Source organism: Gavia stellata, chromosome 19 (genome assembly GCF_030936135.1).
Source record: "Gavia stellata isolate bGavSte3 chromosome 19, bGavSte3.hap2, whole genome shotgun sequence".
Lineage (NCBI taxonomy): Eukaryota > Metazoa > Chordata > Aves > Gaviiformes > Gaviidae > Gavia > Gavia stellata.
The window spans coordinates 2,710,986-2,737,482 of NC_082612.1; the positions used below are offsets into that span (position 1 = coordinate 2,710,986).

Here is a 26,497-nt window from a genome sequence, read left to right on the forward strand (position 1 = left end):
ATGCAAGTAAAAACATCATGCACCCGAGGAAGGGCTGCTCTCCTGCCTGCGCTGGCTCTCCCGGGGTCAACGTGCGCTGGCCTGCTGCAGAACCAGGCTCTTGTGTTGTGTTGGTACCATGGCGTGCGGAGTGGGAGCCTTAACGCTCCATGTACAAACCCAGCTCTTTCTCCTGGACGGTCGTGAGAGGAAGGGAGAAAGAGCTGGGCATTAGCCGCTGCCTCTGAAGGCTTACCAAGTTCCCGGAGCAGTTATTTACCTGTCAGACCCCAGCAGCTCTGGGGTATAAGCAACCCATGTGGTGCTGCTTGTGGCTTCATGCATCACCTGCTGCTTTGAGCAATGTGGAGGTGGAGACTGCTGCACCTCCAGGCTTTGCGGTGTTAATAAGGACTATGCAGCAGCAGATCACTTGCTCTGGTATCTCTCATTAAATAACTCGAGCCAAGGGCTAAGACATGCACTGCGCATGGGAATTGTGCCCCAGTTTTGGGATAGGCAGGTCTGCAGCGCTTAGAGTTGTAGAGCGTGTCAGAGCAGGGAGTCCCTTCATGTGAACTCATCTTGCCTAGTCCGCTGCAGGAAACGCTTGCTTGGAGCAGGCTGAATTTGCCTTCAGGTATGTTTGTCTTCCCGAATCCTTAGGTTTGGCTCCATAAAGTTGTGACAGGATTTACCTGCTCTGTCAGGTCTTAAAGCCTTGCTGCTACAGAGAGATGAAGCACAGTGCCGTGGAGCCCGCTCACTCGGCAGCACCTCTGCTCATCTGTCGCAGTCGTTCTTGCTCCGCTGTCGACCCGTGCTTAGCTGTTACGTGGTATGCGCTGGCATGGTTAGTTGGCCAAGCTAAGCAGCTCGGCGCTTTGCTTACAGAGAGATACCTGACGTGCCCAGCTGCCTATCCTCGTCCTTCCAGGAAAAAAAAGGAATTGAGATCGAGCTTAGAAAAAGCTCTAGCACGGGCAGCCTGTGACCTGCGTGGGACCCTAATGGGGCTGTGCGCTGACTCGGCAGTCTGCCTTTGCAAATCTCGCCGCAGGAGAGCAGCCTGTCGTGAGCTGCCTCTGCGCTCTCCTGCCAAGGCAGTGGGATGAGAGGTGGCTGGTGCACCTGGGCACTAGATCATGCTTCTTTGGAGTGACATCTCTTAGGGGAAAAAGAGGATGAGAAATGTGAGTAATGCAAGTATAGAACGCTACAGCATAAAGTAACCGCAGGAGATGCAAGGTAATGGCAAATCCTCTTGCTTATTATTGTTATTTGGAGAAACAGCCTTGCAAAATGTTCCATTCGTCCTTTCCAAAAGTTGTCCTTGAGCTGTGTATTTCAACCAGGTGGAGTGCAATGTGTATTGTCTGTACTTAGAAGGTTGCAAGACTTTGAATTCTACCGGGTGTGTGTTTAGCTTGATTGTCTGGGAGAAGTCTGAGCAGCTGGCCTGTTCGGATGGGTAGTGCACTAGAGAGTTTGTTCTGTTCGCTTTTGGGCTGTATCAAGGAATAACATTGGAGGTGTGGGTTTAACTTAACACTAGTCTGTTACAAGCAGTGGCATGGATTGCTGCAGCACAAGTCTTGACAGGAGGGCAGAAATGAAAAGTAAGTCTGGATCTGACTGCTTTTGCTTTCCTTTAAAGCACAAACGTGACTGGGGTGGACAGTCAAGGCAGAATGTGGTGGCCAACATGAATTCATCTGTGGGGGTGGATACTGGCTCCAGTTTAACCTCATAGCAGGGCTCTATCGACAGTGGTGGATGTTGAGCAGCCTCTGTACGGAATGATTTATGAATCTGGAAGAAAACGATTCCAGCGAGCTCGTGGGTGAACGCCAGTGGTTCACAAATCTCTGCCAATGGTCTTGTGAGCAGTGGCCTGCTGCAGGAAAAATAACATTGGATTAGCTCAGGGTGATGTCTGGAGGTGTCACACTTAGTTCCTAAGGACCGGCCCTTCTGCAGAGCAGCACTGGGCTCTAGGCATGATATTCTGAAGCAAGCAGAAACATATTAAATATGAGTATTCTTCATGCATCAAACAAGGAGTGGGAAGCAACACAAGGAGACATTTTTAGCTACCGGCTTTTCCCGGTATTGCAGCCTTTGCAATATGTCTGTCATTTGGGAAGACAATTCCCTTGTTTCAAGTACTTGGACTGTCTGAGCAAATGCCGGGTCGCTTGATCTCACAGCTCCAAGGCAGCTCAGTACCATTACAGACCTGTTACCTGGCTCGGGAGCTTGGTGTTGGGTGCCTTTTCTGCAGCTGAAGAAATGGAAGCTTTGCCTCAGCACCAAACTCGAGAGCCAGATGTGAACCCAGCAGCACTCCCCTGCCTGTTTCCAGCTTTTCGGCCTCCTGCTTTTAATTAAACTGTCGCGACACTGCAGGCGGAGCAGGACTGAGATACCAGAAGCCAAAGGTCCAGCTCAAAGGCGTTTGGGAGCCTTGGTATGCAGATGGGAAGCCTTTGACAGCGCGCAGGGCAGGGTCAGTGCCTGCCTCCCACTAATTGTGGTTTGTTTGCTCTCTGCTCACCCAGCCACTCTGTGGCAGGGCTGAAAACACCATTGAGGTCTGGCTTTTTCCCCCCATGTTGGTTTTAATAACAAAGTGTATCCTCACACCTGAGGAGCACCTTAGATGATAGCTGCCCCTTTGCAAGCCCTCTTGCTTTGCAAAAGTTGATGTGCACCATTTAGCTGTGAGAATTGTTGCTTTGAGAATAGTTACAGAGGGCTACAAGAACACTTGCCATAGTTAATCTGTGTTACCTGGTGTGTCTTTGTACCTTAATGCCTCCAGATGCGGTCACACGTTAGAGCAGTGCTTGCATCTGAGAAGCTGGAGCAGTTGCCTTCTGCAGGGGTATTTTGGTGGTGTTAGAGCCCAGAAACATTTTGTGGTTCGTTGCCTGAGCTACTGGCTGGAGGAGGCATGGCCTTCAGACAGGAGGGTGGAAGTCCTGTGTGGGGTTTGTTTGTGGAGGTTGGGCTGTTGCATCAGATATGGAAACCTGCCAAGCAGAAACTCCTCAAAGACGCACCAGGGCTGGCAGGGTGTTATTCCCTTGGCAATTGGTGCTCAGCAATTTTGTAGCTCGGCCTGTAGTTGTCACCTGTAGGGAAACAGCCAGCGCAGTGTGCTGTCCACCTCACCCTGGGGCTGCTGGAGCTCTGCGGAGGCGGTGCGAGCTCACCGCTGAAGCGGTGGGAACCTCTGCATTGCCCGTATGGGGGGTCAGTGACCAGCTCAAATGCAAGTTCACTGTTCTCTGGTTAAAGACCCCATGTTCCCATAAAGCATGTAATCTTTTAAATAAGTGTTGGATCTAACGTACAGGGTCGTCTTTTTTTTTCTGAAAGAGACTGATAACCAGATCACATTTTTACTGCAGGCCTTTTGATGGTAGAGCCATGGTGCTGGGAAGCATGATGAAGTGTTTATTGCCAGTAAACATCCTGTTTCATAGGAAGAAAAATTACATTTGCAGCTGCCCCCATAGTTTTGGTAAAATAAGCTGGGTCCACAGTTGGTGTGCTCAGGGAGGAGCACCCCCTCTCCCAGCTGCGGGATAGCTGGAGGCTGCGCAGACCTGGCTACGCTGGCGGCTGCTGCTTTCAAAAGCCTCAGATAACTTGTTCGCTGGCCTCATGGAGCGTATCCCTTTGCCTGCCATGAAAGCATCTCCCCTCTCATTTCCAGGCCCAGCTTTGCTCCTACTATGTGTGTGGAAGACTGCTTACCGCCTCTCGTTACAAATGTCGGTCTTTCTAGTGGACAGGTTGAAATGCAACGTACTCCTCCAATGTTCTGGAGCTTCGATACATACCATGAGATCACTGAACACGCAGCTCTGCCAGGGACTGTGTTGGGACAGAGAGCTTTTGGGGAAAACAGCTATAGGAAGGCTGTTTCTGGAACTGCTTGCTGGGTGTAGGGGAGGGAGGATGGGACGACACCCAAGTCAAAACTCCCTTACTGATGGTAATAGGTGTGGGGAAAAAAATCCCATGACTAGAAAGTAAGCTTCCTTCATTTTAGAGATGCAAGTCTCCATACTTTGATCAGGTCAAAAGGTATAAAGCTGTATATTTTGTAACAGATTCTAAAGAGACTTCTATCTGATGTCCAGAGCTCAGAGTTACCAAATGAGAACTGTGCCTGCTAGTTTACGTGGCTCCTGGGTGCTGGCCAGAGGCCATCGGACCCCGCTTCTCTTAAGGACCTGGAAAATGGCAAATCACTGATACAGCCCATAGGATTACAGGCCTTGATGATGAACCTGCTGCCGAGTTACGGACGCACATTGTTTTATCAGAGGGATCTTAGAACAGTCATGGGAAACCATGCAGAGCATAGTTGTGTCTGTTAGACAATTATTCACCATTAAGTGAATTAATTGGATTAAGTGTATATAGTGGTGGTAATGCATGGCTGCTTCCCCCCTGAGTTTATAAATCAGTTTGCTCTTCTGTGCCATTAAATATGTGACTGCAACCTCTTTCATCAGCTTACTGCATGGGTGATGCTGGATGTATTGTTGGAGTGCGCAGCATGGGCTGATCCACCTTGCTGACATGAGGGCAAATTCAAGCCCACAGAAGACAGAGCCGTTTCCTTTCCTGACGGTGTACCCGGGGACTGTTTTCTGAGAACAGACTTGCTGACCATGGGGCTGTTAGTACTGGAAAACCTTTGTGGTTTTTGTCAGGTTAGTGTGCAGTATGTTTGCTGAGGTTATAGGGGATTTGTTGCTTTTTTTTGGTTTGCTGTTTTTTTGTTTTCCTGATGGAATAAACTTTGTATGGCTGGAGCACTGGGCCCTCTAAACTTGATAGTTTTGGATCAAGGTCTCAGAATTATTTATACGAAAAGGTTACAGGATGCATTTAATTAGTGTCTGGAGTTTAGCCACCAGTGTGAGTTTGTTTATAGAAATACTGTTAGTAGTTTCTTTTAGGAGTTTTCGTTTTCGACATGTAGTCATTCAAAGTAACACTTAGTGTTAATAAAACTTTGCAACAGTAAAAAGAAAAATATTTTTTCTCTCGCTTATTTCCTTATGGTGTGCATTTATACACTGTTCCCATTGGGCTTTTTTGTTTTGGAGTGTATGTGTCGCTTTTTCTAGAGCAAAAATTAACATTGTTGGCCAGGAAAAGCTAAGCTTATGAAACCATACCAGTTGGCTGAAGGTTCAGGGGCTGGTAGCATCTGAACCTATATGCCTGAAGGGGAAGTGTGGGACCTTGGTGTTTTATTTACTTACTTTTCATTTCATGTTGGACAGTCTTGAAGAGATTTCCCCCTTCCCAGCCCCAGGAGTTTAATGTGGCGCTTTGTCTTTTCATGACTGCTGCATGACTGGTGTTTGTGGGCAGCTGAACGTGGGATTAGCCTCATCTCTTAAACAATGAGCTTCCTCCCCCGAAATCTAGATATGCTTCTTGGAAACTTGCTGGGGGTATTGACTGACAGTGCTGAGCTTGAGATATGTGCCGGCAGATTGCAGGCTGTAAAATGTGCAACTGCCGGGAGCAAGCGCAGCCTCCATCGGTTGTCGGTGTCTATCGGGTCTGGCGTAGCAACGCCACGGTGCTGCGCTTCACACCCAGAGCACCACCTGAACCTCCTGGGTGCTCTGCGGTGGCAGGGAGTTCCGTTTGGCCTTGAGCGAGCAGCTGCTTGGGCCGTGAGTGGCTTTGCTCTCTCCTTGCTTATGCCAGCGTCCTTTAGCTGGCAGTAATTGGTGTCCTTGCGTTTGCAGGACCCTTGACAGTGGTGGTCTGACCCCGGAGAGTGGGATGAGGAAAAGAGGGGTGTGACTTGGGGGTATCACTTGAGTCTCCAAAGCCCTTGCTGTTAACAGGGGGATTTGCAGCCTCTCTGCTAGGGATTGAATTTTGAGAGAGAAGAAACTGCAACCCCTGAATCTGTATCACTGCATGCAAACTTGGAGTTTGGTCCCAAGTGCTAGGGCATCCAGCTGGATGCAAGTGCTGAAGTACCTTTATCAGAAGAGAAATCGGTTACTGAAATGGCACCTGTAGCAGCTATATCCCCCTCGCACACCCAGCCTGGCAGCACCGAGCTGACTCGCTTTCCAGAGGATGGGAAAGGAGGAAAGGGGTAACTGTACAGGCTTGTGCTTTATTACGAGAGATTTGTGAAGGGGCGTCATTGGCAGGTTTTTCCACATGTAGCGACTGATGCCAGTTCTGCATCTGGCTTTATTTGCATTATTAGGATTAAGCTAATAAATCTGCTTGAAATCCTTGATGATGGGAAATTGCCATTTGCCAGCACTGTGTTGCGGAGGAAAGGCTTTCTCCAGGCTGGGTGTCTGGTCTGCACAACAGGTTATAAAGCTTGTACCACACACTCACGCTCTGTCGTTCTTTTCCTAGTGGGTTGTCACCTGTGACTTAGCTTTTTATATGAAGCCTAACATTGCCTTTATTACAGGCTTTAGAGACTTCTGTAGTACAGAGCCCGGTGTAAAATGGGTAGTTGTTGGGGACTTTGCATAGGTTTCAGTAAAAAGTTGTTCTGTCGGCTTGCGTTTGTGTACGGACAATTTGATTGACAGTGTTGAGCTTAACCTCACAGCAAAGGCAGCGTCTTGTTCTCTGGGTATCCAGGGGGGCTGGGGAAGTGCTAGTCTCGAAGCTGCCCTTGGACTATGCAGGACTACGTGATCGCTTGGCTCTTGCCAGTGCTTGGGAGCCTGGCTGGGTGAACACGCACATACGCACTCTGAGTTGTGTCTTCCCCACAGAGACAGAGGCAGTGTGCTTTATTGTCTTCTCTCCAAATATTGCACAGTCAGTGGGCAAGGGACTGAGTGCTGTTGCAGAAGAGAGCAGTGGTGTCCTAGTTAAGCACCACCACTGAAGAACACTACTTGCCATCCATCTTCCAGAGATGTGCTGTTACATGGCTTTTTTTTTAAATTAAGTGGCAGCTGGCAGGCAGTTTTTAGATGTCCAAAACTGTGCATGTGTTTGCTTGGAGACCACAGAAATATGCTGGTGTCTGAAGCGGAGGACATGCAATGGGCTCTGTTCTGAGCCCGGCTGCTCAGAAATTGTTAGCGTCTTGGTTGAAAGCCTGGTAGTAAGTATGAGCCCTGGCAAAGGAGGAGAGGAGATAGAGGCAGGGAGAAGGGTGTAAGTCATCTCTGTGCTTTAGTTGAGGCCAGAACTAGTATTAGTTCACGATACCAAACCTCTTACTCACTGCCAGGCCTGCCTATAGCACTCAGGCCAGGTGGGTGTGTAGCCACAGCAGTCTTAAAATAACAGGTTTGTCTGCGCTCGTGTGTTTTGCTGAGAAGTTAAGGCCTGGAATTCCCCCAGCTCAGGCAGGCTTTATTTCAGTTGCCTCGGTCGCTGTTCCTGCCTGACTACAGGTAAAGGCGCAAGAAAATACAGACAAATTGCGTGGCTGTTTGTTAGTCCAAATGCCATGGAGTTACCTGCTTTTCCAGGTCCTTTCTCCTTTGCAGCTTTTCCCTTCTAGACACCTCTCACAAAGTTGCTGCTTTTACTCAAAGTGATAAAATCGTAGCCTTCAGAGACTAAGTTCTGCGGCTGGCTTATAACGTGTCTTTTCCTGCTAAGGAGCACCTCGCTGCTAAGTAACCCGCATTAGGGAAACCATCACAACTTGTCTAAAAAGAGTAAGGAATGCTGAGGTGACTACAGGAATTGAAGTTCCTGGTGTGATCCGAGCTTGGTCTGGTGGGAAAGCTTGCCCAGCCATTCAGCGGCTGAGCTGCAAGCTGAAATACAGCTGGGAGCCCACCCAAGTGCTGCGTGTGCTTGTGAAGGGGGCAGCTGGGGTGGGGGGGGCTCAGAGGCTCTGCCAGGAACACGCCACGTGCCGGGGCTGGGCCCACGGCAGGAATTGGGGATCTGGTGCCGACCCTGCCTTCCTGGTGTGTGTCTTAGCAAGCTGGGGGCTGCACGTGAGCCCCTGCCCTCCGTGCTGGCACAGACCCACTGCTTCTTGCCAGGATCTAGCCCCGGGGTGGAAGGTGTGCTCAAACCGCTTGGGATCCTGGTGCATCCAACAAGCTGTGGTGTGGCCTCGTTGCTTTTATAATGTATTCCTAATTGCACCGCAGAAACTATTTATTTTATTCCCCAGGAATTCCTGCCTCAGTAATAGAGGTGTTTAGAAAATACGTCCCTGCAAAAGAAACTCGTCGGACGAGCCTAACATTGGGTGTCATTGCCTGTAACTGGGGGAAAGATCCCTCGCTGCTGTGCCAGGTTCCCAGGCTTGTCTCCTGTGGGAAAACCCCACTCTTGTTTTAGGGTGATGGTGTCTGCCTGAGCCACCGTTGGAGGCGAGAGCACTTGGAGGGTCTGGAGGAGGGAGGGAACAGTATTGCTGTCTGTTTGCTTTGGGAATGGTGTAAAGATGTTTCTATGAAAAAGCCTCCACTTCTCTAGTGCCTTCAGAGGGATTCAGCCTTGCTAGCAACCTGCTCCTCTTTATCCCCGTCTGTGGGTGACCTGCAGCTGGTAAAGCATGAGAACAGTCGGGGCTGCAGGAGTCTTTTGCTGATGCTGGTTGGCAACACCGTCAGGATCCCCTTGAATTATTGGGCTGTGGCACAGCGCAGGGTAGGGAGGCAGCACGAGGTTTCTCCGCCTTGGCTGCAGCGTCTGCAAAGCCTCATTCTGGCTGACTTGTTCCAGATGGTAGGTAGTTGGCTTAATTTGGACTGCCTTCACTTGCTTGCTGACACGGGCTCCTCCTGGGTTACTTAGCAGATGAAGTTGATGGTACCCGTGCTTTGCTGTCTGCAGTCACGGAGGGTCTGATGTATGGGGGTTGGGAGGGACGGGGAGAACGTTTTCTCTACTTTGGTGCTAGCTGGGGCTGCCCAGGCTGACTCCAGTGGGAGAGGTGATTTCAAGTCTCTCGCTTGCCTTTTGGAGACATCTGCATGATGGAACATCTTCGTGACTTTCTACCTAGCTCCTCTGGCCCAGGCAAAAAAAATAGTCATAGGAGCTGGATTTTCTTGCTGGTCTGTTTGCAGTGGAGGCTGAGGACGTGTTTTGGAGAGGACAGAAATGTTCAGCTTCAAAAGGGAGTTTGGCTGTGCTGTGAAGAGGCCTTGGTGGCCTATGCTGTGGTGGGGACTGGCAGTTCGGTAACGTCTTTCACGTTGTGTTACTTGTAGTTAGTTGCGAGCCGCTGGAGTGCAAGGGAAGCCTTTTCCCTTTTTGGTGTGCATGGAGGAATAGCTCAACATAGAAGTGAGGAGTCCCACCCTGCCCCATACCTATTTTCTGTACTGGAGTTTATGGGAGTTGGTTTAGATCTCTGGAATAAAAGACTTAATCTCTGCCACAACCCAAAAACTGGAGCTGTAAAGCTCATCCTTGGATTTCTTGTGACTGGGGAGTTAATCTTTTCTTCTGGTGCTGTAAGTGTTTATTTAGCTGTCTCTCTTAAGCGTTTATGGAGTTGAAGCATTTTGGAGTGTATGTTGGGCAATTGCCGGTGTCCTGTCCAGGGATTCTTTATGACTTGGAGCATCACCAGGATTGTAGTGGTCATCAAATGCCTTTGTGATCCTGCCCCTTTGCAAGTGATGGATGTGGAGAGGACTGTGGGAACATTCCTGTCTGTGGGCTGCATGTGAGAAAAATGTTTTGTCTTGCACTGCCTATCGAGTCCAGAAATGTTAAGTCTCTGTAGCGGTCTATCAATGCAGCAAAACACAAGGGGGGTATAAAGCCTGGTGTAGAGTGGCCTTCTAGTCCCATCTCCTCCTAATGATACCAGTGTTATGACTGTGCCGTGGACCTAGATCAGATGTGCTTTCCTCTGGAAGAACTCTGGCCAATTAACATTTTTTGGAAAGACCAAACACAGTCTTTCAAGGCAACCACAAAAATTTGGAATTAATGAGGGGGAGGGAAGGAAGTACTTCAGCTAAAATGGGGAATTGCTCCTTGAAGCTATGTCCTATTTATGAAAATTTTTGTATAGGCTTTCCCTGTTAAGGGCAGGAAAACAAAGACTTGCTGAAGGCAAGCGGGGAATGTTGTTGCTGTTGAGTCGGTTGAGAGCTTGAAGTCTATGGGTTAATGTTTCAAAACTGTCAGCTAAATAATTCAATAAACCTTGACCTTTTCCTCTGTGTGCCGATTTGGTTCAACTTAATTCCGCTTTCGCTCCTGCAGAAGACTGAAAACTGCATGCTAAGGCTAACAACATTAATTGTAATCCTCTATATTTTTTGATTGCTGACCTTTTCTTACTAACGATGAATGACTTCTGTGGCGCCCTAGAAGAGCTTCACGTACCATAAGGGGCTATGCATGTTCCCTTTTCGAAGCAGATGCAAGGGCTATGGCTTAACGCTCAGAAAATTAGACGGTACTGTGAACGCATTAAAATCTGGTTTTCCTGCTTTGTTGTTGTTGTCTGCATTACTTTGTGTGTATGCTCGAGTGTATGCATTGCTAGTGAGAGTCAAAACACTGGACTTGTCCACATCTGAAATGTTTGCGGTAGTCTTTTATTTAATACCCTTAGTGTCATATATGCATGTGCATGTCATGTGTGAATTTGAGAAGAGGTGGTCTGAGCCCGGTGTTTCAGTCCAGTTGGTACTGGATCGACACTTCCTTGGTGGTGCTGGACTGGTAAAGTTTCCCTGAGGAATTCCAGCCTGTAGCTAGCACTTGTTGGGACCCTAAAAGTCTGGTAAGGATTTTTCAAGGAGTACATTTACTTGCTTCATTTAGGTTCTCCAGTAACTCCAAGCCTAAGACAAGTTGCCGGTGTGCTGACCATGTGAAATCACACAGCTGAATGATGAGCAAGCCAGCAGGGCACAGTATTAATGCAGATCCTGGTAGTAAGTCCTGGGGCTAATTAATTACCCAGAGCATGATACGGGGCACCTTTTGGTCCTGGAGCTTGCTGAATAGGAGCTGACAAAATGTGCCTTCCATGTGCGGCTACGGTTTTTAGGAAAGAAAACACAGGGTTAAGGAACTGCAAGCCAGGCCTGCTGGGCTGTGCCTGCACCACCTCTCAAGGAAAGCTGCTGCTTTTTATGTTTGGAGTGGCCCTTAATTTGATCCAAGGTATTGGAACAGCGCTGCCTTGTTACAGGTTTATGAGCAAGCCCTATGGGCTGCTGTCCTTGCTAAAAATCTCTGTATTTCGCTCTGGTTGTGTTCACACCCCTAACTGGACTGGGGTTGGTGGAAGCCCGGGAAAGGTTTGAGGAAAACTTGGCAATGGGATCAGATGCTCTGTTCTGGGGTTTGTGTTAATTCTACCTGCCTGTGCCTGGGATTGGTGTCCTGGAGAGCTCCCTGCAAAAGGCCTCTGTGCTAGTGTAACCGAGAGTCTCGTCGAGTTCATCTATCACGCTTTCCTCTGTGTTGAGTCCCATGTTGCGTTGTGCCTCCAGCTAAAGGCTTTTAGCAAAGTAGAAATCTGCTTATTTAATGGCCTGTGATGCAGCTGTTTCAGGGCTATTTTAAGTGCATGACAGTGGAATACAGAAGGAAATGGCTGTTGTTGGTTTTTTCCTCTCTGCTGTCTGGCTGGACTGTATCTGTACCTGTGGTGGTGTGGACTGTGTAGCCAGAAGGGCTGGAAAAGGGCAAAAGAACCGGGGGGCTGTGTGAAAAAAAGCGTTCCTAATGTCCGTATAGCGACATGCCTTCCTGCCGTCTCCCAGTTAGCTTCTGCCCTACTGATTTGAGTTGTTTTTGACTCTTAAGATTACATGTTCAAATCTAACAAAAACTCAACCTTCTCCAATACTTGCTGGTGTAAACTGGCCCGCTGTCACAGACCGACTCGTGTGCCGTATTGCTGTGCAGCAGCTGGTGGTCTGCTGTGCCCCGGTCCCCCCCCGACAACCTTTTGTTCAGGGCTGGTGTGAAGGATACTCCAACTTTCTCAGCTGTGCCTGGCTGAGAGAGGATGGCTGGGGATGCTGAAAGGCTTATATTCGCCTTTCCCTGCATGTGGCACCTCAGAAGACAAAAGGCAGGGAAATTGCGATAAATCCCATGCCCTTTTTTGAAACAGGAGGAGTGGAGCATTTCAACCTGGGGAGCCTGGCGCTGAATAATTACTCCCATTTTATTTCATCAACCTCGTACAAGCGGTCAAAGAGGCAGTTAGTTGCATATCGTCCGCCTGTCAGGAGAGAGATTGGCCAGAGAAGCTAAGAGCATCTGGTTCTCATTGGGCTCTGCTTTTGGATGGTCTTCATTCTTGTTTGTCACATTATGTCTCTTTCCCCCCCCCTCCCTTCCTCCTTCCTCTCTCCTTTTTTTTATCCCTTCAGTGAGTTTACAAGCCTTGCTGGAATGCACATATGGTCCTTATCATCCCCAAAGTCCAGCTTTTTTTTTTTTGCTGGTTAGCAGTTTGTGACATAAGGGGCTGTTAGAGGCATTAGTCACTTGTACTCCAAATAGAAAGGTCCGTGGTTTTTGGAAACCTATGGAGGAAAATGTCTTTTATGTCAGTTCTTGGCATAAATGGAACTGTTAGTACTCCGAGCTTGTGCTGACCTTTAGCCAAACGTTTTGCCTGGAAGACAAACGTTCGTTCCCACTCTCTACAGCCACTTCAGAATTGTCAGATTTTGCTGACTTCCCTCTTCCCAGAAGAATGCGACTGTATCCTTTGACTCCATCCTCCTGCTGAGTTGCTGTAGCTTGCCAATGTAAGCAATTCCCCTTGCCTCCCCGCCGGCGTGCCTTGGAGGCGCGGGAACAGCGGCGGCTCTATCGGCTCCAGGGAGCGTTTCCTTGCCGCGTGGCAGGGGCCGCAGCTCGCGATTGCAAGCCTCTGGCAACGAGGATATTTGGTGCTAGATGTCAGGGAGATGGGCCTCGCACTTCCCACCCTACGCTGCATCCGTGCTGGGGGAGCTGGGATTGGGGCAGGGGTTTTGCTCAGGCGGATTTTCCGCTGGCAGGCATGGCCTGCGTGGGCTGCACCGGGGCTGGGGCCAGCTTGCGATGCCTGCTCGCTGTCTCCGGTGTTACCCTGCGATTCATTTAGGGTGCCAGCCTTGGAGGGACGATGTTTGTCTTCCCATCACTTCTGCGTGTTAGTGCTAGTGCTAACGCGTGTCCAGCATCAGCCAGTCTCTGAGGGTGTCTCTTCAGGGGAACCCCTCACTTTGTCTCGCTGGCAGCCTCCTTTGGCTGGTGATTCCCCAAACGAAATCCCATGTATCTGTAGAGCAATAGTCTGTGCAAGGAAGGGGCAGCACGGGACCTACACCTACCCTTCCCTGTCTGCTGCTGCCAGGTGCTTTGTTGACCAAATTGCTTCCAGCCTTCCTCCCACAAAGTAACCTTTTCTGCTATCCCGGTTCTCCGGGATTAAAAGGAAAAGCTAGCACATTCAAGGAGAGACTTTTTGGGTTCCCTGTGACCTGCGTGGTTACTGAGCGAGGGAGCTAACTGTGGCATAACGCTTTGTTGACGGTATTTCTTGTTAGTGAGAGGAGGGAGACCTGGCTCCTTGCTATTGTTTTAGACATGGATGCAGGGCTGGGGCAGGGGATTAGGGAGTGAAGCACACTGTTGAGAAGCTGTGTGCCCCTAAGCAGCCACAGCTGGTGCCAGCTTTTATCCAGAAAGAACAAGATAGTTCACTGAGGTCCAGCCCTTAGGGGCAAGAGCTGCAGCAGCGAGTCACTTGGTGGGTTGGTGGCAGGGCAGGAGGCATTAGCCATCCAGCTTGCCTAGCTGTCTGATGAATCTTCATGGCTTGCTTGACACATTAATCTACAGAATGAGGATATGTCTTCCAAAGGGGTCTGCTCTCCCTGTTGAGAGAGAAGGTAAAGAAAGAAAGGAGGAAAAAAAAAGAAAAGAAGACCTCCCAGACTTCAAGAGCTTGCGGAGGCATCTGCCCGAGTCTGCAGAGAGCCGGCAGCAGAAGCGGGGAGACAGGAACTCCCCCTCCTCTGCTGGTGACACTGATGGTTATCCTAGCTTAAAGCAACAACAAAGAAGTCCTTCCTTTCTTGACTGGCTGCTTGACTGCTATGGGCTGTTGTCTTGTAGCATGACTGCACTAGCTGTGGCAAGGAGGGGAAAGGAATAGTTGTTTCTTTTCGTGTTTCCCTCATACTATTGTACTTGAGTTACCTTGTTCAAGAATTAAAGGTTTAAGTGTCGCTTAAGTCTGTGTGAGGAGAGGGATAGGGGTTGTGGGTGCTCTTTCAGGGAACTTGAACAGTGAGCTTGGCTCTGGCGTAGGCGCTGGGACTAGTTCGTGCCCTGCCGGCCGGGACCCCGGCTCTCAGGTTTAACACAGGGAGAGGGTACGATAGATCCGTCTCTTGCTGACTGCTCTTCGCTTCTGTGCTTGCTGCTCTTTCCTGAGCCACCTTTTTGTTTGAGCAGACTGAAGTGTCTCCGAGGTCCCTGGCTTTGGACGCAGCATCTAAGATGACTTCAGAAACGCAGGAACGTGTGCCTAGTAATGGGGCAAAAATGTAGCTGGCCTGAGCTGCTGACAACAGTAAGAGCCTTCAGAGTTTCTTAAAGGTGCCTCCTAAGTTGTGTGGCCTCAAATAACTAAACACTTGATTCATATTTGTGGTTGGGCTCAATGTTTTGCATACCAGCATTTTTCTCCTCTTGAATTTGAGGCTCGTTTTTGTTTTCTTTAACTCTTTGGAGGCCTTGTGAAGCTGACCCCCAGCTGCCGGGAGCAGTGGGCCAGGAGGGGCTGAAGGGCAGTATTTTGTCAGCAGCCTTAAAGCAGTAGGGGCTCAGCGAGGAGCTTGCTTGGGTTGAGGGAACAGTTATCACCATGGTCAAGTCCTGAGCGAGGAGAGCAGACCGGGGCAGTAAATGTAGGTGTCCTTGTGGGCCCTCTCTCCTCAGCCTTTTGAGAGTGACACTAGTTTTTTCTACCTAGGAGAAAAGCGACTTTGCTTTATCTCAGATCAGCTCCCAGCCACCTTCTGAAGTGTAAGGATGTGACTCTGCTTTGTGCTGCTTCTGGAGAAAAGATGCATTTCTAATCATGGGACCCACCTTGATATCCACCTCCCCATCCGCACACAGGCATACTGTTGCTGACTCCAATGAGGAAGATAAGTTTCCCCATATTCCTGCTAGCTCTGCCAAGCCACCGTGGCTTAGGAGGAATGAGCTGATTCTCTCCTTGCACGTGCCTCGTCAGCCAAATTGTTTTATAAAGCTTCACTGAATTGCATCCAGGCAAACCCACTGTTTGCCACAGAGCATTTTTTGCAGTGTTGCTTGACCTATAAAACCTTTGCCACCAGGAGCCATGTATGAAGAAAACCTGATCTGATGTAGACTTGACAGGCTCTGAGATTGCAAACCCTTTCTTGTCTTTTGTAAGGCGTTTTTTCCCCTTAAAATTAAGAGCACTAGAACATGGGGTCCTGGCAATTAATCTCTTTATAGTGATGCTATGTAGTAGATGCTGTGCCTCTGGAGGCCTGTTTCTGCTTGACTTAACCCTTCTCTTACCCTGCTAGAGTTAAAACCAGCAGGTGCAATAATGGCTTGTGAAAGGTTGTTGTTGACCCAAGAAGTATCAACTGTGGGATGCCTTGTAGGTTGCTCTGCAAAGAAAGTAATATGAGCATCTTTCCCAAAGCCCAAGCATTTGTTAGTTCATGTTACTCTGTAGTTTCTGTAGGGGTTGGCGTACAGCTCTGGAGGTTGGAATCGCTTCCCGCTCATGCGGATGATACCTGAAGAGGGGGGGAAGATTTGCCCTGTAATGCAGGGTTCAGGAAAGGAGGCATGACTGTGTCTTAAGGAAGAGTTTAAAAATAAAGGCTGCGCTTGGGATGTCTTAAGCTCTCTGACATCTGAGAACATCTAGACAGCCAAGTCTAGCAGTGTATTGTGCAAATTGGCTGATCTCTATAAAAGCCTGTGGAGCTGCAGTTTTAGCCATCCTGATCTTGTCCATAGCTCCTGAAGCTGCAAGCAAGGAGAGATGCTTGGCCAACAGTTATTCTTTTAGCATGCTTGCAAGAGGTTGGCGTTTCCAGATTCAGCAACTTTTCTGTGTGTTAATAAGGCATCTCTTGGGGACTGTGTTACCATGAGTGACAGCTGAGGAGTTGTTTTAATCCAGGACTGTATTTGGGTGCAGTATTGGGGAAAGAGAGGAGTTGCGCTGAACTCAAAGGTGTGCTGAGCTCTGTCCGTATTCTGAGGGAAAATGAGGAATACCTTGGCAAGAAGTCAGCGAGGCAGGGTGATGATACGCCGTTCCACTTGGCATGAAGTCCCTGGGGAGCACCACTGCTTTCTTCCGGAAGAAGAGCCCCGTGGCAGGAGGCATAAACCAATGCTTGTAGCGTTGCTCCCCCGGCTTCTTGGGTGCACACGAGGGCTCTGGGCTTGTCTCGGTGGGGCAGGGGCCTTCGCCTATGCCGGCCTTTGACCACTCGTCAGCTGGAGGCACCCAACTGACAGTGGGATGACTCAGTTGAGATCAAAACCCAGCCCACTGACTCTTCTGGCTTCTCACAGCCAGAGCAGTGTGGCCATCGGACTTAGCGTCCCGTTGTTTTTCAAACACTTCTGTTTTGCCAGACTGAAGGTGTGAATCACTTGCCTGTTCTGCTAATTATACACTGAACCATCATGCTTGTTGCTCTCCAGCAGAAGCTTCCTTTCCATGTGGATAAAACCTGAGCTCATGAGCTACTCTTGAGTTTGCTTGAGTTGCAGCGGTTTCAGTCCTTGTCCCCTCCCCAGGTAGCCCGAGGACTGAAGACTGTAGCACTGTTGGGCTAATAAAGCCAGAACTGCCCAGTCTAATGCAATCGGGCTCATTGGTGAAATGCCCGTTGTGGTTTTGCTGATTGGCATCCTTGGCAGACCTGTGCCTTGGCTAAAGGGGCCGCAGAGCCTTGGGGGGGGTGTCCTGCAGCTTCTAGCCTGCTGTCAGACCTCTGCTGGGGGGAGCGCAGGGAAAGGGGCTGGGTTTTTCTCCTGCGTCAGCGTCCCTGCAGTTACCAAGCGGGAGTAAGCTATCCCCTTGAAGAGGGTGAAAGCAAGAGCAGGGGCCTGGCTGCAGCGGTAAGAGGTTATGCAGTGGCGCGCCTCTCTTCCTTCTCGGAGAGGAGCAGCCTGCTTCTCCCCCCAGAAAGTGCCGGCTCTCTGAGTCATCTGCATGCACTGCAGCTGGCTGTTATGTTGCACGATACTTTCATTTGTGTGTGGAGGGAGATACTTAGAAACTCTAGTCCCTTTGGCTCTTCTGCCTTGTCCAAAATGCGTATCTGTGATATTTCTGCAGAAACGCATGTATTTTTGTATCCCCTCTTCTCAGTGAGATGTGCTGCAGTCTGGGGAATACTGAGGGAGGGGGAGTCTTGGGTGTGCATTTCATCTCTGCCCATGCCTTGGGCCTCTGAGCTTTTCATGAGTGTTTTGGTGTTTCGGGCAGATAGCAGGCTCCACTTTTGCCTCCTGTTATGCAGCACAGCTTGTGAAAAATATTTGGCATTGAGAAGTGTAGAGATAGTTTTTGTTTTTTCCAATGTTGATGTTTGCCACTTGCAGGGGAAAAAAAAGAAAGGGGAGGGAACTAAACCAAAGAAGGTATGTGGCAAAAAATAACTGACACAGATGCAAGAGATGAGTCTAACTCCTGTTCCTGCTGAGTAACTGATGATGAGGCAGTACTTGCTTTCCCAAAATATATCAGGGAAAGAGATATTGGTGCTGTGCTGAGAGATACTCAACACCCACCACTTTCTGTGAAGCCTGTGAGTCATGGGCACCTATTGCTTGCTGGGATCTGCTCCAAGCTCCCTTCACTTCATCATAAGCCCAAGCCCACTGGTGTTTTAAAAATACTAATGTTACAATATTTAATTTAACCCATTCACATCAGGCATAAATCCTAGGGTCTCCTTCCGTTGCCTGGGGCTTTTCCAGGTCAATGACGGTTGTGGGTAAATGAGGTGACGGTCTCTTTCAGGTTGTTTTTTTTCACCCAGCCTGAGTGAAGGAGGTGGCATCTCTTCATCACCTTAAGCTCCTGTGGTACCATGCTGGTGAAGAGCTGTCCAGTATATGCAGGGATGGAGGTGAACAGGCTGCTGTGTTGGTATTAAGACTTCAGACAAGCCTGGTTCAGATGTTAAGAGAAGCCTCAGGTATCTAGTACAGGTGTCAAGCTGTGTGTGCCAGCATGGCAAAAAGAAGCCCTTTGCCCCTGCTTCATCCCTCTTGGATATGGTGATGGAACAGACTTGGATGTTTTTACTTTGAGATGTTGTCTTTCTCAAAGGAAAAAAAACAAACAAACCAAAACCCAGACATTTTCCAAGTCTGAGTGGTATTTTCATCAACACTCGGCCCAGATTTAACTTAGTTCTTCCTGCTATTGGTGGCTGGTGTGTATGTTTGGAGGAGGGAAGTGGGGATACTCAGCAGTTGCGCAGCAAGTCCTCCTCTGCTTTTGATCCTTTAACAACCCAAGAGTGTCTTTTTCCATGTCTGGTCCAAAGCCCGCTGATCTTGTGGAAAAGAAGCTGGTCCTTCCAGCATCTTTAAACCAGGCTGAGGCTGCCCATGGCTGTAATTTAGTGCGGCAGTATGGCCTAGGTGGAGTGACTCTACTGGAAACGTTTGGGTTTGGAGAAAGGTTAGTATCTAAAGTTAAGGACAACAAACTTATGTAGAAAAACGTTGTGTGAAATAACAGCAGAGCTGCTCTAGGACTTCTGAGGAGGTTTTTCTTTTTTTTTTTTTTTTATCTGTGCTCAGGATGTTGGCATAAGTGCTATTTGCCGGGGAAGAGGTAACCAGGCTGGCTTCTTTTTCGAAGCCTCTCTGTGAATTACTGTACAGCTGTTGTGGAAAAGTCCTAAATATAATCTTGGAGTTGTGTCAAACCTCCCTTCTGTGAGGTCTGTGCTGCCTCATTACCCTCCACGAAACGGCTTTGGGGTGTTTGATGTGATCAGCTCAGGCCCCCCGGGCAGCCCGGCGGAGGAGGGCGGGTCGTGAGGGGCGACTTGCACCTCTGGAGTGCCTGGCCTGGCCGCCTTCCTGCTGAAGACACGGAGAGGCAGCACGGTGGGTTTCGTAGGTCACGCAGGAAACGCCGGGAACGGTGCCCTACTTTCTCACCTCGTGTCGGATGAGGTTATTTGTAAACCGAGGCATCCGCAGAGCAGCATGCATGCTTTTTTCCCTTCCGGTCAAGGCCCGTAAAAGCTGGAAAGGGATTTAGCTGGCTTTAGAGGCGGTGTCGCCATCTAAGCTATGTCCTGCCGTGGCCGTGCTGAAGGGTTGCAGCAAAACCGCAAGACTGTCACATTTCCATGGCACTGCTGGGAGGATCGAGCAAGTCTGAGAGAGCTGCTCCTTCCCTTTGGCAAACTGAGCCAAGGAGAGCGCGAGCCTGGCTCTCCGCTTGCCTCCGCAGGTTTCTATCAGGAATAGATTTTGGAGTTGAAACCAGGACTACGTCACAACCTGTGTCACTCTTCCATGTGCCGTTTGGGAAAGCTGGCCTCACTGGGGGGTTTGGGGAAGCTCCCACGCTGCTGGGGGAGTCTTGAAAGGGGTGGTTGGCTGGCTTCTGCCGTACGGTGCTGTATGGTGGACGCGGAGGAGGCGGACTCAGCTGCTTCGCCAATTAAACAGGAATTGGTCTGCTTGCAGCTATGACCGTGTTTCGCTGTCTCTCTTCCAGGAGTCTGCCTAAATAATCTTTAGGTAACCCTAGGGACATGTGATGCTGAGGCCTCGGAAACAATGTTTGGGTGTTGCAGATGGGTATAGAATTGTAGTTTATTAGTCGCAGGCGTGAAGAAACAGTCTGCTGGTGTTTGCGTGCCTTGGGCTTGGGGACGTTTTAGCTCCTGAGCCCCGCAGCAGAGAGCTGGATAGAAGTAAAATAGAGTACATACGGGAGGGAAACCTAAGACAGAAAGATCCTGTGTTCTGAGAAGTCTTGTGTTGTTATACAGCTCTGACAGGACTAGGCACAGCCTTCTTTCCTGACAGGGGTGTTGCAACCCTGTTAAATGCCTTTCTTCTTGGTCTTACAGAGCGATGACCTGAGGAACCTGTCCCTCTCTGGCCATGTGGGCTTCGACAGCCTCCCTGATCAGCTGGTCAACAAGTCAACATCGCAGGGCTTCTGCTTCAACATCCTCTGCGTGGGTAAGTCAACCTGTGCCACTGGGCGGTCAGCTCACGCCAAGGGGTGCACGCATACCCATAAATTAGCACCTTCTCCCTCCTGCAAAGGGTAAGATCTGAGCCAGTGGGTACCATAGTGGCAGGGAAGAGACAGTTCCTTCTCAGAGCTGCTCCAGGGTGAAATCTAGTATCCCCCTTTTTCTACCCTCTCCCCTGAGTCAAAAGATAGAAATTTCTAGGTGTTAAAATCTATCCTTTTGATCATCCTGCAGTTTTGCTTTCCCCAAGGGTCGCCCATAAGGAAACTGAGCTAACATGGGAACTAAATGTATTTTTAAAAGAATGTTAAGTTAAATGTGCCTTTCTCTGGGTTGGGTGCGGAATCTGTTCCTCAATAAATTGCATTCCTTCCCTTCCAGGCTTTGGCTGCCTGTCTCGTTATATTCTTAGTTTCTCCAGTTGGAAACGACGCCATTTTTAGTCTCCAAATGATGTACTTGAGAACAAAGCCTGTCACCTGTTCTCTGCTGTATTTAATCTGGGCGCTGCCAGTTGGTTTGATAGCCTGAGTTACCATGTTACTTTTCCCAAATTGTTCAGAGGGTGACATATGGGGTGACAACTTCTTCTCTTGCCTGTAGAGAGAGACCTGCTGTCCTGGCACTCTATGGATGCTGTGCAGTTGGAAACCCATTGCTCAGCCCTAGGAGCTGTGTGCCAAACCAGCTTTGACCTCTTGGTGCAACTCTTCAAGATGCCCCCAGAATGTGGCTCTATAAATTGCCAAAAATGGTGGGGTTCACTCTTCCATTCGTTGTTCATTTAAGCCTGTAAGAAGGGGATCTTGTCCCTTCTAATTAGTTACATTAATTAGCTGGAAAAACCCCACAACCCTCTGGCTCTGGTTTTTCTACAGCAAGTTGAGAATTTCTGTCTGCAGTGCAGGGTGAGCCATCTGAAAAGAAATCTGGCAAACAAACTAGACTCGTCTCTGTAGCTTTGCGTGTCGAAGAACAAGATAAGAGAATAGTTGTACTTCTGCGCACTCAAGCTACCAGCCCTCACGTGACTCTCCTAGCAGCGTGAAGCCATTTAAAATTCAGCAGGGAACATCCCGATTAGCAGGCAGCTCTTTGATCAAAATGGCATAAATTAATTGCGTTTTTCTCTCGCAGTAAATATTCCTCTCTTAGCATGACTTGATATGTCTCCATTAACACAGCAGTTTGATCCAACTCTTCTCTTGTAAAATGTGCTGATCAACCATTTCTTGCCCTGATTTAAAATTTCACACCAATTGCTGCAGTTGTCCAAGGAATAGAAATCTCCCCCTTAAAAAAAACAAACCCAAACCCTTTTGAAATTGTGTTTTGAGAAAGGACACAATTAAGTTTTGGCATTGTAATGTGAGGCTTTTAATTGTGGTCTGCATGGATAAAATGTGGCAAAGCCCATCTAGCACAGCATGCAGCAGCCCTGCATTCCCATCAGGAGCCCACTAAAATATGTAGCTTCAGAGATTAACAGCCTGTGCCATCAGTTAGGACTGATCTTCTCATGTGGGTTGCACTCTATGTGGGCCTGGATTTTGAGCTATAGCATCATGTATGCTTTCTGTCTTCCCCCTCTTTCATTTGTTCATTCTATTTCAAAAGCTTGCTTTACGTCCTGCAATTTCCCAGGGTAGCAATGCTGTGATAACCATACCTCTGCTCAATTATTTTACTGGGCTGTAAGTAAGCGCTTGCCTTCCTGAGCCCAGCACAGAAAATGGTCGAAGTCCGAGACAGCAAAATGAACTGTTGAGTATCACGGAGCAACAGGTAGTTGCAGAGTAGTGGTATCTGTTTCTGTGGACGCAAATACTAAAGGGTTTTCCGAGGTCTTCGAAGTAGGGGTCTTGTGTGTTTTGAGAGAGAGCTTTTTCATGCTAGGAGAGCTGCGTACAGCCTAGAGAGATGCTTGAGGGCAATCCCAGATGCAGGCTCCCCTCTCCCACTTGATATTTTGCTATGCTTTTCTATTATTCACTTCTATTTCAGATTTTGGGGGGTTTAAGAGATTGGGACAGGACCCCTCACAAGCCTGACCCGCAAAAGCCAGAGCCTGCCCACTGCAGACCAAGAGGTCTGTCCCAAATCCCAGCACCTCTTGGTTGGAGCAACTTCAGGATGTTACGTCAGCCCACACCCTGCTCACAGCACTGGTAGCAGCAGCAGTTTGAGAGTGTAATTGCTAAGCAAACACTTGTGACTTAAAAACGGGATTTAGGCTAATGCTTTCATCCATGTTACTAATTGTACCGGGGATTAGTGAACCTGTAACAGTTTTTAAAATTGGTATTTAAGCAGTATGCTATTTTAGATTTTTAAAAACTTTTTCATATATTTCCCTGTCTCAAATTTTCATTGTTTAAGTTTCACTATGGGTCTTCTGTGATTCTCTTGGAAAAGGAATGGAAACTGAGCTGGAAAAAAAAAAAGCACAAAAACATGTCGAGAATCAGATATATCCTTGGGAACCAAATTCGGAGTTGAGAGAATTTACAACTTGCTTCTGTAAAGAAAGTAATATCAGAACCAGGACTTAGCTTACATTATTAAAAAGAGAATTAAGTATTTCTCGATTAAGAACAGCTTCTTGCTGTCCTGAATACAGACGTCGCCTGCAAGGTGGGGAGGTTGGGGCTTTTCATGCCATCAAGCAGGAGGGAGCCTGCATCACCGGTCAGGTCATACCAATGTAAAAACCATAGGCAACAGCCGAAGGCTGCTGAAAGCAAATGCTTTTATGGGAAAGGAATGATTATTTGTCTCTCTTGCGCTGCCAGTGTAGCAAGTCCAGTAACAGGGTTCTAGCAGCGGCAGGCATTTGCTGGTTCATCATGGAAGGAGTCCTTCCCTTTCTCCCAGAGGGGGGGCTCACTTGGCAAATGTCTAAGTAACAGTTCTTAAAACTGCATGGCGTTATTTTTTTTTCTTATTTTTTTTCCCCCCTTCTTTCCAGTTTAGTACCTTTTCTTGAGGGAGTCTCAAAAGCCTCATCCCATCTTCTCCAATTCCTCCGTTTCCCATAGGAAACGTGAACAGTAGTATTACTGGAAAAGACCTTGTGTGTGTGAAATAAGCCCCTTTGCTTCCCCAAAATAATGAAAAACCCCTGAGGTCAGTGGTGCTTAGTATCTCTGGTGATGCCCCTTTGGGTTTCCTTGCCTGTGATTGTGGCACACCTCCCTTGGAAACCCAGCCCACAAATTTCTCTTGCTGTTCCCAGCACAGCAGCCCCGTTCTTCACCTGTGGGTGACGACTTCTAGCTCTGAAGGTGTTTGGTTTATCTTGATGTCTGTCAGGGTAGTAGTTTTCGCGTAGCAGGGGCTCATTTCAGATTTGCATCCCCAGCGTGTGGTGTTTTGATTGGGTATGTCTGCAAGGTGTGCTGCGGAGACCCAGGCGGTGTGACCTGCGGAGGAAACTAGTCGGAGCCCATCAGCAGAAGCCAGAGCTGCTGTCGCCTCCCAAAGTCTGCAAAGTCCCGGGCTCAGTGCTGGGGGATGGGTAAAGAGGGGGACTGTCTCAAAAGACAGCTGTTCCTGCAGGGATTATTTTGCTTAGCTGTGTGCACGTAGCCTAATTCCACTGCTACCCAAGTGGAATAACTCCTTAGCCTGGCAAATGTGCCTGAGAATGAGATGAGGAAAAGCAGTTGGACCATACTAATGTTGCCTTTGTCTGCTCAGGTGAAACCGGCATCGGCAAGTCAACGTTGATGGACACTCTGTTCAATACCAAGTTTGAAAGTGAACCTGCGACGCACAACGAGCCTGGCGTGAGATTGAAAGCCAGGAGTTATGAGCTCCAGGAGAGTAATGTCCGTCTGAAGCTGACTATTGTTGACACGGTTGGATTTGGCGATCAAATTAACAAAGACGACAGGTAAATTTATTTCTCTCAGGAGAAGGAATCCTTGTGGTGGTGTGCTTTGAGATCAGCAGGGCTTGACCCTGTGTGGGGAGTAGGTCCCTCGCTGCTCCTGGGGGTGTTTTCTCATCCAGGCGTGGCAGCTAGCATCACTGCCCCACGAGACAGGTAGAAGTGACGAGAAACTGAAGTGATGAACAAACAGATTGATCAGACTACAGAACTGAGACTGTGTTTCTGCCCTCCTTGTCTCTGTGCACCTTAGTTGAAGTCTCTGCTTGAGTTGAAACATGTAGATATTTGAAAGCATGAGTTCAAATTGCAATTACATGGCATCTTTTAGGGAGCTGGAACTCGGATCATAGTTCCTGTTCACACCATCCTGCAATCACAGAATCACTAAGGTGGGAAAAGACCTGTAAGATCATCAGGTCCAACCATGTTCAAGTCGAAGTGGGTTTTGCTTTAATGTTGTACCTAGGTGCTGATTTTCATGTTGTGTGCGTGAACTAAGTGTTCTGGGCAGCTTATGCAATCCTTTGTGTCCATCCATGTGGACTTCTGCTGTAGTGTTAAAACTAGTCGTTCTGCGATCATGGCTAATATGCCAATTAATGCATTTTCTCTATCTTAGAGCCATACGTTCCCTCGTTACAGTAATCCCAGCTCCCTCTGGAGGGTTGTTTGCTGTCCTCTTCTCTGCATCTTGCCAAGTGAGGGCACGCTGGCTAGCAACGTGTGCGCTGGCCAAAAGCTATTAGGGCACTAGGTAGGTAGACAGCATGAGCTCTTTGAAAACGCGAACTTAACATCAAAGTTTCCACCAAGATCGCCGTTAGCATGAAGATTGAGCGGGTTCTGCTTCCTGTTCCGTAAGGATAACTCTGTAGGTTTATTTTATTAGAAATATCTTACAATGCTTTATTTCCATAACACTTCCTTGCTGCTTGAGCTGGCACCAAAATGCAACTGTTGCTCCTGCTCCTGACTAATGCTACGGAGCCAAAATGGTGAGGGGCGCGTGCTGGCTGGAGGGAGAGCTCGGCACGTCAGACGCTGCCGTATGCTCTCGGGCAGAACAAAAGCTGCTCTGAGGAGGAGCAGGTGCTTGGAGCAGCTTGTTACTGCCGGGTCACTTTGCATTTGCTTCGTTCGGCAGAGAAGAAGAGCCAGCGGTGTTGGTGGTGAAACACCCCCGGCTTCCCTGGCAGGCAACTGGAGAGAGGGGCAGTCATAGGGCAGCGGGGCTTAGGGACAGCTTTTGTCCGCTGTGTCCTGACACATATGGCCGCAGCGGGTGGGGTTTTCTCTGTGCTTCTGCTTTAAGTCCTCCTTTTTAGCTCTGCTTTTTTTACGGTGCTGTCTCTCATATGATCTCCCAATGTAAAGCCTTACTGCTTTCTGTGCAACATGACTCTCTCTGAGGTTTTTGGGGTCTCATGGTCAGAGACAGAATTTCTAAAAGCAAAGAAACGGGAACAGCAGTCACATTACAAACCCACCCAGTGATATTCATGATACGCTCTGCACCTGCAAATTCACGAGCAGTGCTCAGTACTGTCTTATGGGTCTCTGGTGTCGGCAGCCCTCACGCAGCGCTGGCTGTCTTTTGCTATAGCTCTCGCTTGGCAAACCAAGCAAGAGTCTGCTTTGCCTCACCAAGGGCTTTGAGCAACTGCTCAAACAGCTGCACTGGCATCTGGAGCGGCAGGGCCAGACCAGAGCCTTGCTGGCTGACTGTCAGAGGGGTGTTTCTGGAAGACCTGAAAACTCCTCACGGCCTGTTTCTTCCTCACAACTGCTTTTGAGGGAAGGCGTTAATGCTGCTGCAAATCCAGTGCCGACGGCAGCGGCAGTGTTGTCTTGCTGCCTTGGTCTCGGTGCCCTGCTTCGAGAGCTTCCTTGGGCCAGAGGTCCTGAGGCTGCCCTGGGTGGAGGGAGGAATAAACTGAAAAGTTCCCTTTCCAGAAGCACAATCAGTTTGTCAGAGCAGGGCATGTTACGCTGCCCCAACTTTTTTCCTTCAACAAAACGGTCGCCCCGAAGTACACAAAGAGTGCAGTTGTCTCCTGAGCTTTGCTCACAGGCTTCAATTCCTGAAAAGTTCCTTTTATCCCCTTGTGAATCTCCCTTCCCTCTTAAGATCACAAATAGGCTTTTGGACAGGCTAGGGTAGGTGGCGGTTTCACGTTTAAATTTTCTTGTATCGGATGATTCTCAGTGACGTTGGCAGAGCAGCAGCTCAGACTTCATTTGGAGAGACAGCAAAATACGTTCTTTTTCAGGGTAGCAGCCCTGTGTGGTTTCCGTGCACCTAAAAACCAGGGTCTCTGCCGCTTTATCTTGCTAATGTGTCCCTGATACTTTCCCTGCGCACGAATTGGAAACACAC

General features: G+C 48.8%; 1 protein-coding gene across 2 annotated transcripts in view; it reads left to right on the top strand.

Moving 5' to 3' along the window:
• Positions 1 to 26,497, top strand: part of SEPTIN11 (septin 11) — a 57,134-nt gene that overhangs the window by 9,705 nt on the left and 20,932 nt on the right. For both annotated transcript variants that reach the window (XM_059826943.1, XM_059826942.1), the window contains exons 2-3: positions 20,094 to 20,208; positions 23,925 to 24,120. In XM_059826943.1, coding sequence (XP_059682926.1) covers positions 20,094 to 20,208; positions 23,925 to 24,120 — 311 coding nt within the window. The remainder of the gene's footprint in view (positions 1 to 20,093; positions 20,209 to 23,924; positions 24,121 to 26,497) is intronic.